Source organism: Canis lupus, chromosome 11 (genome assembly GCF_048164855.1).
Source record: "Canis lupus baileyi chromosome 11, mCanLup2.hap1, whole genome shotgun sequence".
NCBI classification, from domain to species: domain Eukaryota; kingdom Metazoa; phylum Chordata; class Mammalia; order Carnivora; family Canidae; genus Canis; species Canis lupus.
This window is the reverse complement of record NC_132848.1, coordinates 10890499-10906335: the sequence shown is the minus strand read 5'-3', so window position 1 is coordinate 10906335 and position 15837 is coordinate 10890499. Positions and strand designations below refer to the sequence as shown.

The 15837-nt window shown below is 44.3% G+C and overlaps 1 protein-coding gene across 19 annotated transcripts in view; it reads left to right on the top strand.

The window, feature by feature from the left end:
- Positions 1-15837, top strand: part of GRIP1 (glutamate receptor interacting protein 1) — a 658587-nt gene that overhangs the window by 616706 nt on the left and 26044 nt on the right. For all 19 annotated transcript variants that reach the window (XM_072843166.1, XM_072843164.1, XM_072843159.1 and 16 more), the window contains 3 exons: positions 2854-2998; positions 5095-5234; positions 5385-5579. In XM_072843166.1, coding sequence (XP_072699267.1) covers positions 2854-2998; positions 5095-5234; positions 5385-5579 — 480 coding nt within the window. The remainder of the gene's footprint in view (positions 1-2853; positions 2999-5094; positions 5235-5384; positions 5580-15837) is intronic.

Sequence of the window (15837 nt, the reverse complement as noted above, 5' to 3'; positions counted from 1 at the left end):
AACAGATCTATTTATTGCTTTTGGTTGTCATGCCTCTTAAATTTTCCCTTTCCCTTTCTGGTTTTTGTTTCTGACAATTTGTTCATTGAAGAAATCAGAGATCAGCCTCTATTTCTGTCATAATTTAAATACACCATCACTTCTTCCTGTTTCCATTGCAACGTTGTGATAGGAACATGTCCTTCCTCACTAATATACTGCCACTTGTTTTTATTTTTATTTATTTATTTGTTATTTGCAACCCCAACACTATTTACACTCATGGAGTGCCTTAAGAATTGCTGCCCAAGTTAAAACATCCCCGTCTGGGGCACCTGGGTCACTCAGGGCATGACCCCAGGGTCCTGGGATCGAGTCCCACATCGAGTTCCCTGCAGGGAGCCTGCTCCTCTCTCTGCCTGTGTCTCTGCCTCTCTATCTCTCATGAATAAAGTCTTTTAAAAAATAAAAATAAAACCTTCCCACCTAAAGCGGTCTTAAACCCATTCACTCCAGTCTGGTGTTAGTTTGTCATCTTTATGACACAAGTTGCAGAATGGTCAAAAAAATAACCCAGGGCCCTCACTCAGGGTAGCCTGAAGAATGAGCAAACTAGAACCAGTTTCTCCACCTTCTCCCAGTACGTGGGACTGCGCCTCAGCTCAGCTTCTTGCAGACCAGGGTTTATTTTCATCTGGATGGAAGTTTCCATTGAAACTTCCCACAGGTTCCTGGGTGCTGGGCAGCTGTCATTTCCCACAACTCCCATGAAGAGCTAATGGCCAAATCCAGAAAGCTTGTGGCCCATTGACAGGGCAGGGCTTCTGCTTGCCCTACAAGGGAGAACAACAAAGGGTCAGGATCTTCCTACCAGCAGAAACACCCACCCTGAATGGCCTGCAAAGTGCCTGGTGGCGACTCATATTTAACTATGCCAAGGTCCACTAACCAAATGACTCGCCTAGAATTTTATCCAGAATATAGTCGGTGGCACAGTCTACAAAGTACATGTAATCTGTCCAATAATACCCTATTCACGTATGTCGAAGCCAGCTCTGAAGGGTGATGATGTATCGTAGGGTAGGGAAATTTAGATTCTTGACCTCTGCCTCCATAAGGCACCGTGTCCTTGTGCTTCTCTCGGCAGCTCCTTAGCAGACTGTCACCACCTTGGTGGCCACCACTTAAGTAGAAACCTGTAAGAAGTTTGTGAACCATCAAATGGAGCTCTTGAAGCTTCATGTGGAGGTTTCTCAGCTGTCAATATAAATTTGCATGTAAGGGCGCCTGGGTGGCTCAGTCGGTTGGGCGTCTGATTCTTGGTTTCAGGTAGCATCATGGTCTCAGGGTCATGAGATCAGGCCCTGTGTCGGGGGTGAGGAGTGCTTCTCCCCGCCCCCCCCCTTTGTCTCTCTCTCTCTCAAATAAATAAATAAAATCATATATATATATAAAACATATAAATTTGAGTATAATTATGGATATTTTTATATCGTAGGAGGTCGAGCATAATAGTGTATAGTAGATGATCTTTGATTCTCTATGTCTGGAGCTTATTAGGAGTAGATCGTTGAGGAAGGAAAGGTGATGGGTACATTCCAGGAGTCCCGATCCATGGCAGAAATGAAGTAAATGCTGCGGGGAGGGGACCCATCGCTCCCTACATTACTCTATGGACCTTCCTTTCATTTTATGTTCATCGTAATTGTTCACTGTACAGCCACATAATTGAATTGTTAATTCAAGCTTTTCTTCTCCTTATTTCAGGGCTTCATGTCATAAATGAATAGCTGCTCATTGCAGAAATGTGACTGTGTAAATGTTTAACTATGATACGGTCTGACTTGTAAAAGCTGACTATTTTGCTAAAGTAGCTACTGGACCATTTCATTGTGTCCTTAGGTACAGAAATGAAACAGCTCCCTAACCATTCACAGCTCCCAGGCTCAAGGAGTAAAACGAGAAACGCTCGAGAACTTTCAGCATGTCATAAGCAAATAAAACACTTTGAAATCTGAGGCTGCATATTTGCAATCCTGCATAGTCAAGACACCCAGGCGTGCCAAAGGTTTCCCAGGACACCTTGCAGGCCCGTGCTTTAGGCAGGCCGTTCACCGACGATCTCCTTCGTGCAAATGTTTAGTAGTGAAAATTAGTCCATGACAGTGTGGCAGCCTGGTATAGTCTCCTGAAACGTGATTCACACGGCTCTTAATCTCTAGAACAGACGAGAGGGAACCATTCAAACCTGTCCTTTTAATATCTGTGAATTCATCAATAGGATCAACGTTTTCCTATACGATCAGTGGAATAGTGTGTAAGGGATTTTAGATCTCCAAGCCAACTTCTCCAAGCCCCACCTAACCATGTATATGTCAAAGTTTACTTTCAACCCTGAGTGTAACCCTTCTCTATATTGAAAGTTAGCTTGCTTGTAAAAGACTGGAGATGGGAATGGCCTGGCCTGGGTCTGTCACTGTGTGACTCTCTCCTCCCACACGGTCTCCTCAGCCATGTGCTCATCCCACAGGTGTATATCTATTTATAGCACACTTACAAAGTGCTGGGCAAGCACTGTGCTAGGCGTGGACACAGGCTAAAGGGCCTATGGTGCCAGCAGGGTGGGTCACGCAGTGGTTTAGAACATAGGCCATTAGGCAGTGATCCCCTGCCCCGACACTAATGATGACCACATCCCTGTATCAGAATGTAATGTCTTACTACTGAGATTCTACACCCAAAAATCATTATTTCCTGAGACATAATGCTTTGATGATGGAGTTTTGAGTTTCATATTTCAAATGTGAATATATGTGTCTTATTATTTCACTTTTTCCAAAGAACCCAATTATGACTCCTTGGCATTTATTGCAGATGAGCAAGAAAGTTCCGGAGCAATTATTTACACCGTGGAGCTTAAGCGCTACGGGGGGCCCCTTGGCATCACAATTTCAGGAACTGAAGAGCCGTTTGATCCTATAATCATTTCAAGCCTCACTAAAGGGGGATTAGCTGAAAGGTAAAATTTCAAGCAACTGCTTCAATTACCTGTGTCTGAGATGGGTTCCCTTCCTCACAGCGGCAGAGAAACATGCTCCCCTCTCCTGCTGGGTTATCTGTTAACTTTTTCACATCTGCACAAAGGATTGATTCTAGAGCTTGAGACTCTCAGACAGGGCTCCGACTTGACTTTGGGGGCATCTTCTAGGGGGTGAGAGATGTCACGGGCTGAGCAGTGATTTTACTCTCGAGAAATGTATACACTTGACCACAGTCGACTGGAGGTGGATTTATATTGTGTCCATTGTGAGAGGAGGAGACTGAAGTCCAGGGAGGTTAAAAGGCTTGTCCAGCTCAATTCAGCAAGCATTTACTGAGCCTGTTTTACCTGACAGATAGTGGGCTTGGCTGCTGTGTTTTCCAAAGAGGATGATGACACAGGCTCTGCCTTCAAAGATCCTGGGAAACATAGTGACCATCTTCGTAATGTCTTGTAATTTAGAATGTCTGCTTGTTCTCTTGGCAGTGACGCACACCCACCCCCCCCACCCCCACCCCGGGTAAATTGCATTTCTTTCTGAAACACGTTATGGTAGGTATTTGAAACCTTTCCTCCAGTAATCTAGCCCAGGGATGCACACACATTGCTCAGGCTGACACAGATAATGGTCTGCAAAATAGAGATGTAGCACTACAGAATTTTGGAGCTGAAAGGCACCTTGGAAATCAGCTCATCCAAGATCTTCATCTGGCAGATGAGGGCACGGAGGCAGCTCAGAAAGGGGTTACCCTGTTGGAATGCCACACTGTGATGCTAGCAGACACCTGTGTTGTGTTTTTCTTCAGCTACTCTCTTTTCCCAGCTTCCTCTGCTAGAGAGACAGTCCTAGGTGTGTCTTTTAGGAAGACAACAAGAAAAGATTAATATGGATCTGATTCAGCGACCTGCTGGTCAAGTGTTCTGTGGCTTACAACATAAACTAGAGACCCTTTATGAAAGAATGAAGTCATCTCCACCCCCACCCCCCCCAAAGAAAAAATGTTCTTAGAGAGTGGATGCACGGGGAGGCTCATTAAGCAGTCCCTCATGACATGTGTGACCCCATGTCACCTCTGCTACCCCAGCGGCCACTGCCCACTACCCCAGAAGCAATCTGGGCCCACCCCTTCACTCACTGCACTTCAGGGAGCCAGGACGGCAGGAGGCCAGTGCCTGGGACTCCCATTCCACAGCCTGCACCCCAGATCGGAGGGATCGGAGTTTTTATACCATCCCTGGATTTGAACACTTACGAATCTCCTACCTCCCCACCCAGAGCTTCCAAAGATGGACATATGGTGAACATCAGAATTCAAATTTCCAGAGTTGGGTGAGGATGGAGAGAGAAAAGGCCAATGGTTTAGTCGTTCATTAACCAGTAAATTTTCTTTTTCCACATTTCAAGCAGCGGGCTGAGCCCTTTACGCACGTTTTCCCGGTTCATCCTCAGCCCCCACCCCACCCCACCACACCCAGAGATGGTTTTCCCCATCGTAGTGATGAGGAAAGTGATACCCAGAGAGGTTAAAGTTAAGGTAACCAAGTCACACAACTGGAAAACGGAAAATAGAGCACGGATTGATTCTCGAATTCAGCCTCTTTGATCCTTAGAAGTACCAACATGGGGACTCTGCCACAGCAGGCTCGGTGGAGGGCCCCATCCCTGGGAGCCTCGCTCCTGCTGAGCCAGGGTAATGATTACGTCCCACCTTTTAAATCTGCAGAAAGCAGGAACGCTCCATACCGACCGTGGCTGCATTTCTTGCACGACGTTACTTCCTCGGGACTTTTAAGAGGGTCACCAAACGGCTCTGCCTTCTTAGAATTTAAAAAGCGCACACAAGTCCATTTTACACACTAATCAAAACGATTTTTCTAATTTCATTTGAAACCTAAAAGTCCTTCACAGCAGATGCGGTTATCTGGTAACATTGCCCAGGAGAAGGCTGGCGGTGGCTTCCAGAGACCCTTGCCAAGCCTTTATTATTACGAACACGTAAAGTCTGGCAGGGAACTTCCGTCCAGTGGCGCACAGGGATTATTTCTACCTCTCCTGTTACTATTCGGTGTTTCAGAACGGGTGCGATCCACATCGGAGACCGGATCCTGGCCATAAACAGCAGCAGCTTGAAGGGAAAGCCTCTGAGTGAAGCCATCCACTTGTTACAGATGGCAGGAGAGACGGTCACCTTGAAAATTAAGAAACAGACAGATGGTGAGTGGGTCGAGAGCCACGAGTAAGGCTTTACGGGGTGTTCCTATCCCCGGGTGTGCATTTCTAGGGAAGGACTCCCCAGGGGGCTATGTGAATATCTTTTTTTTTGAAATGTGCTCTCAGACTCAGACTCCTCCTGTATCTTTAAAGCCCAATCAGCATCAAGCCCCAAGAAGTTCCCCGTTTCTAGCCACCTGAGTGACCTGGGAGACGTGGAGGAGGACCCCTCTCCAGCGCAGAAGCCGGGCAAGCTCACGGACACATACCCCTCCACTGTGCACAGCGTGGACAGCGCGGTGGACTCGTGGGACAGCTCCGGGGTAGAGAGCAGCTATGGGAACCAAGGTATGTCCTGGCCTCTGTCCCTCAAAGATCCAACCTCTACTCTTTGGGCCACAAATGAACAAACAAAAACCTTCATTTATTTTACTCACGTCTGCTTGGGGGCAACCAGATGGAACATCCTGACTCCGGGGGCCTCGCATTTTCTCCTCCTTAATTCTGATAAGTCGTGAGCGTTTAGCAAACGGGAGCACGGGCCCCATCAGGTCTCCTAATGTCTAAGTGTTCGGTTCACAAAGTGCATGAGGCAAACCGTCCAATAAAGCGGCTCACTGAAAAAAATTAAAATTTAAAAAAAATTGTTTTAAATAAAAAAAAGAAGCTCGCTGAAGACAGGCCCCATTCTGGCTTTTTGGAATTAAGCGGGCTTCCCACAAAGACGGGTTGGGGGTTTGTTAGAGCTGTGCCTTAAGACATGAGCCGGTGACGTGTGACCTCATTTATTCCTGCCTCCTCCTGACCTTTTTTTTTTTAAGATTTATTTATTTATTTATTCATGATAGACAGAGAGAGAAAGAGAGAGAGAGAGAGAGGCAGAGACACAGGAGAAGGGAGAAGCAGGCTCCATGCCAGGAGCCCGACGTGGGACTCGATCCCGGGACTCCAGGATCGCGCCCTGGGCCAAAGGCAGGTGCTAAACTGCTGAGCCACCCAGGGATCCCGTCCTCCTGACTTTTAAGAGAAACTCAGACAGGCTTCCTGAGTATTCAGGAAAGATTTGTGACCATAGTATATAAAAAGTATATAGCATATATATATAAAGTATAAAAAGTGTATAGCAGACTGTCCTTCACAGGCGTCAGCCTCGTGTGAAGAAGTCTGACCTACATGAAAAGTCAAACCTCACTAACAGAGCGTAAACACACAAAACATGTTAGACTGAGTACAGGCTATAAACTAAAAGCTTCCTGAAAACATCTGTTGCCTTTGATGATGCACAGCATCAAAGGAGAAGTGTGTCCCAAGTCTTGGTATTTCTCCTGTGTGGGACTGAGATGCGATTGCCCCCATCTGGATCTCTGGTGACCCCATCCCTCAGGAAAAGGATGTCCCAGATTGCCCCCCGCGGTGCCTGGAGAATATTGGAGTTCCAGGTCAGGCCATAGCTGCTTAACTACCTGCGAGCAGAGAGACGGGGCAGGAGTGTTGACTGGGGCGTCCTGGCCATCCTCATGTGTGCTGAAGCTGTGGGGATGGGGGGGCACCAGCTACATAGAGGAATGGGTCTGGGAGCAAGATACAGCAGATCCACCCTCGAGACGATGGCATAAAGCCTCACAAATGCTCATTGTCTCGTAGACCCCATAATTCCACTTCTAGGACTTCATCCTCAGGAAATAATTAAATCAAAGACAGAGGTACCAAGGTACAAAGATGTCATTTTAGGCACTGTTTACAATATCTAAATAGCAGTGAAATAAAAATATCAGGTGACAAGGAATTAAAATAAATTTGGAGCATCTATATCCCCTCAAAAAAAAAAACCAAAACCAAAAAACTTTACCTTCTCTTTTTTTTTTTCCCTGTACAAATTCCAGCCTCCCAACCCCTCTTCTCCTCTGATTTAAGTCACTCAGAATAAAATACGTAAACCAAGAGCTTGGAGATCACGTGCTTGAGTGCAGGGGTTGCTTTGTAGCTAAGTTAACTACGTTTTAGGAGGGTCTGTAACCAGCTTGCTCTCTACCTGGTTTTACTAGTTTTCTTCCCTCAGCTTGCCTCTGCCTATGTCACTCTTTGCCAAGTCCCAGGCAGAGGGGACGACAGGGAAAAGGAATGATATTTCAAAGCCATCAAGTAGTTACTTGTTAGCGATGAGACTGGAGTTTGGTGAAGGAAATATTTTGAAGACCCAGATTAGAACTGGAGCTTTTATTTATCTGGCAATTTGCTTTTCCAAGTCCTGATACCGTGTGACAAGTCAACTGTGCCACCCAGTAACTCGTATGCTAACTTCTCATCGATCAAATTCTTGATTGCTGGTTGCCTGTGACCTGATGAGCCACCAGAGGCCTCTGATAAAGGACAGAAGTCAAATTCTATCAGAGTGGACCCCAAGGTTTGTCCATTAATGTCCTTGCTTGTTTATGATTAGTGCAATGACTTTCTTGTTACACACATTTTTTGGTAAGGATGCTGCTGATTTGAATGAGTTCTGCCCATAAGGTAATGTGTAAGGACTTAGCTACTCTGAGGCCCGCCTGACTGGTGCGGTGGGTGGAGGAAACTATGCTTGATCTTGGGTGGGGGTCATGAGTTTGAGCCCCACGCTAGGTATAGAGAACACTTAAAATGAATGAATAAATTCTAAAACTTAAAAAAATAATAATTAAAAAAAAAAAGAACTTGGCTACCCTGTCCTTTTACACTGTAAGATGAGGCCCGTGATTAGCATACTAAAGAGACGGCCTTTCCCACATTAATGAAAAATGACAAACTATTTGTTAGTCGTGAAGCTTTTGAAACTCGGAATTCCTAGACAGAGAACAGTGGTCCTAAGAATATGACATCTGGGGGATCCCCGGATGGCTCAGCAGTTTAGCACCACCTTCAGCCCAGGGTGTGATCCTGGAGTCCTGGGATCGAGTCCCGCATTGGGCTCCCTGCATGGGGCCTGCTTCTCCCTCTGCTTGTGTCACTACCTCTCTCTCTCTGTGTGTCTCTAATGAATAAATAAATAAAATCTTTAAAAATAAAAATTAAAAAAAGAATATGACATCTGGCATCAATAAGTTAGAAATGCTCATGGGGCCCGAGAGAGAGGAGAGGGCAACTGGGGGAAAATCAAAGTCCCCCCACCCCACCCCAGACGGTGAGAACGTGGGGACGGCCCTCCGACTTGTAAAACAGCGATTCCCAAGCACTCATCTGGGTTCTCCTAGGGAGTCGAAGAGCCAGTTGGTCACAGGATCTCAGGGTTGGGAGGGACCTTAGAAGGCGGCTCACCTGCCGGCCCGCACAGCCCGGACACCGCGGGGTCATGCTCAGGGCCACCCGGTCGCTGGGCGCGGGGACTGAGCTCCAACGGCCCTGGGGTCCTGTCCCGTATCCAGTGGAACCCTGTGGGCCCGTGGCTCCTCCTGTGGGTCTCCATCCTGCCCTCAAGGTCACTCATGCTAGGCTGAGGCCTCTCCTCCTCCTCCTCTGAGCGCAGCTGCCAGAAACCTTACCTTTGAGTATCTCTATGGTCCCCAGGGCCTCTCTCCTGAGTGTGCTCCAAGCCAACTCTGGGCCAGTGTAGCACTCAGAAAGCAAGGGTCTGCAACAGTCTGGCAGCATAGAGCAACTCTAGCCTGTCACCTTCATCACTGAAAATTTTGGAACCCAGGCACCTGGGGGCCTCAGGTCATGACCCTAGGGTCCTGGGATCGAGAACCGCATCGGGCTCCCTGCTCAGTGCAGAGCCTGCTTCTGCCTCTCCCCCTGCTTGTGCTCGCTCTCTCTCTCTCTCTTTCTCTCAAATAAATAAAAATCTACAAAAAGAAAGTTTTAGATCTTAGGAAAACAGGCTATCTACCTCGACATAGGATTTTGGTGGTCAAATCCCGTCTGTCACTCACTTTGTGCTTATTGTTTACTAAGGTCTCAAAGTCTGGCTTTTTTTTCTCCTTCTTTTACTTGTGCTGTTAGATTAAACCAAGTCTTTGCACGTTGTGCTTGTGACGTTGACTTTTTAAAAATAAGGCACAGAAGGTGCCTGCCTTCAGCTCAGGCCGTGATCCTGGGGTCCTGGGATCGAGTCCCCCATCGGCCTCCCTGCAGGGAGCCTGCTTCTCCCTCTGCCTGTGTCTCTGCCTCTCTCTCTCTCTGTCTCATGAATAAATAAATAAAATCTTTGTAAATAAATAAATAAATAAATAAAAGCAAGGCACAGACCCACACTTCTTTCCCCCCCTGTTAAACGCTATGTGGTGAGATGTAGATGGTCTCTTCATTCTGTCCCTCCAGCTGCTCGGCAGCCTCTCGACCACATCCCAGGAAGACCTTGCACATTCTTCCTTTCCCCTGCGGCCCCCAAGAGCTGTCCCATTCCCAGTAAGATGTCGCACCTCCATGATGCACATCTTCCTCCTCGGGCCAATGCCTCTGCACCACGGTCCTTATTGTTCTCTACTGCTTCTCCAAAATGTCAAATTTGCCCAATTCACTCATTCAACAGATACATCATGGCTGGCACAACACAAGGCCAGGATACAGTGGATATAATGATGGACAAAAGAGCAGTGGTCCCTGTTCTCATGGAAGACGTAACCTGCTGAAGGGCCAATGAACAAATTCCTACAGTACAGAGTATTACTTAGTACAGAGTACTGCAGAGAGGAACAGGATGGAGTGATCAGAGCTGGGGGGGAAGGGGTGTGTTTAAGGAAGTCTCACAGCGGGATGGCCCTCCGTTCTACTGTGCGACTCTAGGATGCACACCTTTTCTAGTCTGCCTCTGGGTCAGCTTCTTCCACTTCCCATTCTCCTGACCCTTATACTCCTGCCCTCCCACCTCATCAACATCTGCTGCTTGGGCCCCCTTGTGTCTTATTTATTCTTCTTTCTAACCCCAAAAGCCCTTTCCTTGGATTTAGCAGAAGTCAATCATACAAGAGGAGACTGACAAACTGCTAGTACCTGGACTCTCTCATTCCCATGGATGGTGTGGCTCTTTTGGTGTCTGTCATTCTTGACCCTCAACTCAAGTAGCTATGTTTTCCATCGTATCCTGCCATAATCTTGAGATATTTCTCTTTTGAGTTCACTTTTTTCAGCTTTGTTGAGGTATAAATGACAAAATTGTATATATCTAAAGTGTACAAGGTGATGATCTTGCGATGCACACACATTGTGAAATGATTACCACCATCAAGTTGATTAACACACCCGTCCACTTACATAGTTACTATTCGTATGGGTGGGTGGTGAGAATGCTTAAGGTCTACTTTCTTAGCACATTTCAAGTATGCAGTATGACATTATTCTTAACTATAGTCATCATGCTGTACTTTAGATTCCCAGAACTCATTCATCTTATAAAAGAAACTTTATGCCCATAGACCAACATCTCTCCATTTCTCCCACCCCCTTGCCCCTGGCAAGCACCTTCTACTTTCTGTTTCTAGGAGTTGAGTTTGACATTTTTTTGATTTGGGTTTTACATATAAGTGAGCTAATATAGTATTTGTCTTTCACTTCGCATAATATTCTCCAGGATCATCCATGTCATTGCAAATAGAATTTCCTTCATTTTTATGGCCGAATAATTTTCTGTTGTGTATATATACTACATTTCTTTCTTCATTCATCTGTCAATGGACTCTTAGGTTGTTTCCCTATCTTGACTATTGTGAATAATACCACAGTTATATCTCTTCAAGATACCTACTATATTTCCTTTGGATATATACCCAGAAGTAGGATTGCTGGATCCATTTTGAGGTCATTTCTATATCATTCGTATTTTCTCAGGAAAAAAGAAATGCTTTTCATACAGGTGTTCAAATATATTCGTACATCAGTTAAGGAATTTGCTTCTTTTTGTTTTCTTGGCTTCTATAATTATATCCCCAATATCCCCTATTTGGCATATTTGTGTTTTTATTCTTTTTTCCCATACTGGTAATGGTTTATTTTTATTTAGCATTTTTCCAAAGAACTGACCCTTGCATGTACTTATCAGTTCTGTTCTTGTTTTTTAAAATAGATCTTTCCTTTTAATTTGATTAACTTTATTCTTAGATTTTCTGTTTATGACTAGAATTGGATGAATTGGATGCATAATTCACCTATTTCCATGCTTCCTTGTAGTTTTCATAACGATAATGATGACTGAGAAGAGACCAACATTATGGAAGCGTTGAATCACTATTTGTATACCTGAAACTAATATTACACTAGAATTTAAATAAAAACTTAAAAAAAAAAGACACCAACATGTACAGTCAAAGAGCACAATTTCCCTTTAATGTAATCAGGGAACACAACGTAGTCCATAAAGAGAGTAGCACAGAGCAGGACACTGAGCAGTATTCTCCCCATTGGTGGTTGGCGGGGGGGGGGGGGGCTTTTAATTTTCTCTTTAATATCTCTTCTGATCTCTACAAGCTCATGTTTCGTTTCCTTCTATCATGTTACCTTGCCCAGTTTTCTGTGAGTTCTTATATCTCTACTTTGATCTCTTGCTTTATAGAGATGATGCTTTCAGTGTGCATTTTTAAAAATTTGTGATGATCTGTTTGGTCATATTTATCATTTGCTCCATATCAGTCTTTTACTCATCAGTATCCTTCATCTGCTGTTGCTTTGTTTTTCTGTTCCTTCTGTCCTTTTTTTTTTTTTTAATATTAACTTGGTATACATCTCATACCAGTTCCTTTTAATTATTGCTCTTTGAATGGGATGACTTCGTCCTAAATTGGAAGTTTGAAAGAGGGTCTGAAATAGCAGAGCCCAGGTTGTGCTCCAGACTAGCAAAAATTACCCACCCCTTGCCCCAAGTTCACAGTAACTTATAATAAGTACATTCTTCCTCAAGCCCATAGAGATTGGCTACCATGGGCCGCCAACAATACAGAGTTCCTCTCTGCTGGCCTGCCTCACTGAGACATTGCTTGGTGATATCATCTGTAGGTGTCATCTTTCAGCCCACCTCCCTGGCTTTACCCTGGTGCACTGGTTTGGGGGAACTTCCTGCCACCAGCCTGTGCAATCCATTCTAGTGTTCCAAACAAAGCATTGTTGTTTTGCTTTATGCCACAGCCCCTACTTTGGAAGACTGGGCCCTCTCTGAAATCGCTGGCCATAGGTGTCTCCTCTTGGTTTCTTATCACCGCCTCCCACCCTGTTTGTCTCATGGAATTTGTATATAAAATTACCAAATATATATATATATATATATATATATATATATATATATATATATATACACACACACACACACACACACACACTCTTATGGTTTGAGATTCTAGTTTCACTGAAGATGAAGTTTATGTTATTTGTCATCCCTTTTTGTTTTGAGGTGATTTCTAGGACAGGGAGAGAACTATTTTGCTCTGCCATTTTAAGCCACATCCTCGTCTAAACACTTTGAGTATTTCTTGGCTAGAACAATTACAAATAGTTACACAAATGTATGGTTTGATTTTCCCATTCTTAACAAAGCTAGATTTTTAGGAAACAAATTTGGCAGGGAGTTATCTGGCTCCCTTTCCTACACTAAAATTGGCTTCCAAAAGTAACGACAAGAGCTACAGCCCCCAAATTGTAGAGTTGAGTCTGAATTCCAAAACCACTCTATGATTTCAAATTTTATGAATATGAAACAACATTGTTTAGTTTGCTTTTTAAAATTAATACTGAGTGTGAATAAAGAACTACAAATATATTAATCTGCACAATATTGTGGTACTAAAAACCAAATAGTACAATGTTGGATTATCAGAATTTTACAAGTATCTGAAATATGGTTACCCTCGAAATAGAAATCATTATAACAAGATTTCATACACTAGTAGATGTGACAACATTTGTGAAGAACTATTTTCTACGAGGCTAATGAACAAAACCAAACATTACTCTCAGTGAAAGGAATCTAGACTGAATTTTATACCTTGTATCAGTTTGCTTCAGCTGCTATAACAAAATACCACAGACTGGGTGGCCTAAACAATAGAAATTCATTTTCTACTGCTCCGAAGGCCAGGAATCCAAGATCAAGGTATCAGGTTTGGTTTCTCCTGAGGTCTCTTTCCTTGGTTTGCAAATGGTTGCCTTCTCCCTGTGTCCTCTCATGGCCTTTCTTCTGTGTGTGTGTGTGTGTGTGTGTGTGTGTGTGTTTGTGTGTGTGTCCAAATTTTCTCTTCTTGTAAGCACACCAATCAGATTAAACTATGGCCCCACCTTACAACTTCATTTAACCCTAATTTCCTCCTTAATGGCTCTATCTATAAATACAGTCACATTGATGGCCAGGGCATCAACATAGGAATGTAAGAGCAGATACAATTTAGTCTATAACACACCTCACATTATGATACAAAAGATAAGACCAGATATTGAAACCTAGATGTGAAAGGAGGGAAGGAGGGAGGAAAAAAAAAAGAAAGAAGGGTTTCCAATTCTAAATAAAAGAATAATTACTTAGAAAATACAGGTTTTTTTTAGATTATATCTATCAGTGTGTTTATCAATTTTGAGTTTAAAATCTAGTTTCCAGTATCATCCCTGCATTTCAATTCTTTGTGCTCACACCATCACTTAGTAAAAACAAAGTCTATTTCTATTTCTGGCAGTTGATTTTTCTTACACGTGGGCTGCCTCCCTGATGCCATTCCTCCCATGGCTTTTAAGTTTGACTCCCTGTGTAAAGGGATATTCCTCAGCGCTGTTAACGTCTCAACTGTGGCAAGCAGCTTGTCTTCACTTAATTTCCGTCAGACTTTCCCTATTTTAAATTATGCAGTCATCCTCCTCCTACATCAGTTAGGAGTTCACTTACATATGAAAGAAAATACAAATGATGGTGCTTAAACACGCTAGTTATTTTTCTCCCACTGCAGTAAAGAGCCAGATGAGGCAGGTGGCCCCACAGTGTCATCAGGACCCAGCATCTTCCCCCTCCAGCTTCGCATCTCTCCTGCTATCCCTTCACTGCCACTGCCTGTTATAGAGGCTGCTTTTAGGCACCCAGGCTTGAGTGATGGATTGCAGAGAGGGCCGCAGGGCCCCCCTGGCTGGATACAGACAGGCCCATCAGGAGACCCTCCTCAGACATCCAGAGGCCCTAACTGACCAATGGGCTACTTACAACCAGGCACAGTTACCAAAAAAGGAAGATTCCATGTTCTCATGCCTCCTCACCTTCCCCTTGAAATACAGCTCCTACCCACTGGCTCCTGGCAGACTGCCTCTGCCTCCAGGTCCTACCAGCAGCTCCCTTGGAGTTTATTCGGTCAACTTCAATCTCCTTTGTTCTGCCTTGGGTGAATCCTTCCACTGTCCATGCCTCCGGCTTCCACCCAGTCGTCACCCCACATTTGGGGGCTCTTCCACCTGATCGGGAGATAGACCACATTTAGACACCACACGTCTGTTATATTATAAAACCTTCATCAGGCCTGAAATATTTACTTCCTCACCATCTCCTTATTTTGAGTATATTACCATCAATGATCTTTTAAAAAAAAAAAAAAAAACTAAATCTAATCTTGCCCCTCCCTTAAAAACTAACAAACAAAAAACCCTCTTGATGGTTCTCTGTTGTTTTAGGATTGCACCTGAGGTGCTGAGTTTAAACCAGAGTTCTTTGTAATCTCGTTCCCAACTGCTTTATCAGTCTCATCTCCTGATAGTTCCTTGCAGTACCTTTTACTCTATACATCCTGAATTTCTCATTATTCGCCCAGCAAGCTTTGCTCTTTGCTACTGTACAGCTATAGGTATTTTGGCATGTTCATAAGTCCCTGCCTTTATCCATTCTTAATCAGTGGAGGAGTAGAAATGGAGTTCAGCTATTGATTAAAATATCAACTACTTTTGTTTTTTGGACAGGAGTGTTTTGTTTTGTTTTGTTTTTCTAGAAAAGTCAAGTTGGACATGGCAGCCAGAATCAAGATTTTTTTTCCCTACTCCTAACCCAAGCCTCGATGTTGTGTCTTAAATGAGGGAGAAGTCAGATCTGCAAAGCTAAGTGCAACTCAGCATGTCAGTTGGATTCGATTTAGCTGAATAGAACTGAATACCCTAGTATCACAGAGACTTAAATCATTAAAAAGGTAGGCATTTCGGAGCTGGCACAGAACTATAGTGTCATCAAGGACCCATGCTCTTAAATATTTCTTCTTTATTATGCCTCACACTTGGCTTTCATCTTTGGGCTTACCACATGATCCAGGATGGATACCAGGGCTCCAGCTCTTTCATCTACATTCCAGGCACCAGGAAAGAGTGTTGTAAAGAGCCTTTCCAGAAGTTCCAGTGACATGTCACTGGCCAGACCTTTTTACATAGTTAGCATTTAATATCAAGGGAGGCTAGGAAGTACAGTCTTATTCTGAGCCCTAATATGCCCACCCCCAAACCTGGTCTTCTGGTTAAAGGATAAAGAGAAGAATGGATGTTTCAATGGGCAGCTCGCAGTCTGCCCCAGTCCGCTCACTGCACAGTCTTGGCATTGCTGCCCCCGACCTGGGGCAGTGGGCCGCAGCTGTGCCTGCCTTACAGCGCCGGGGCAGAGGGAAAGAATGAGTCCAGAGAGAGCCAAGAAGAGACTGCG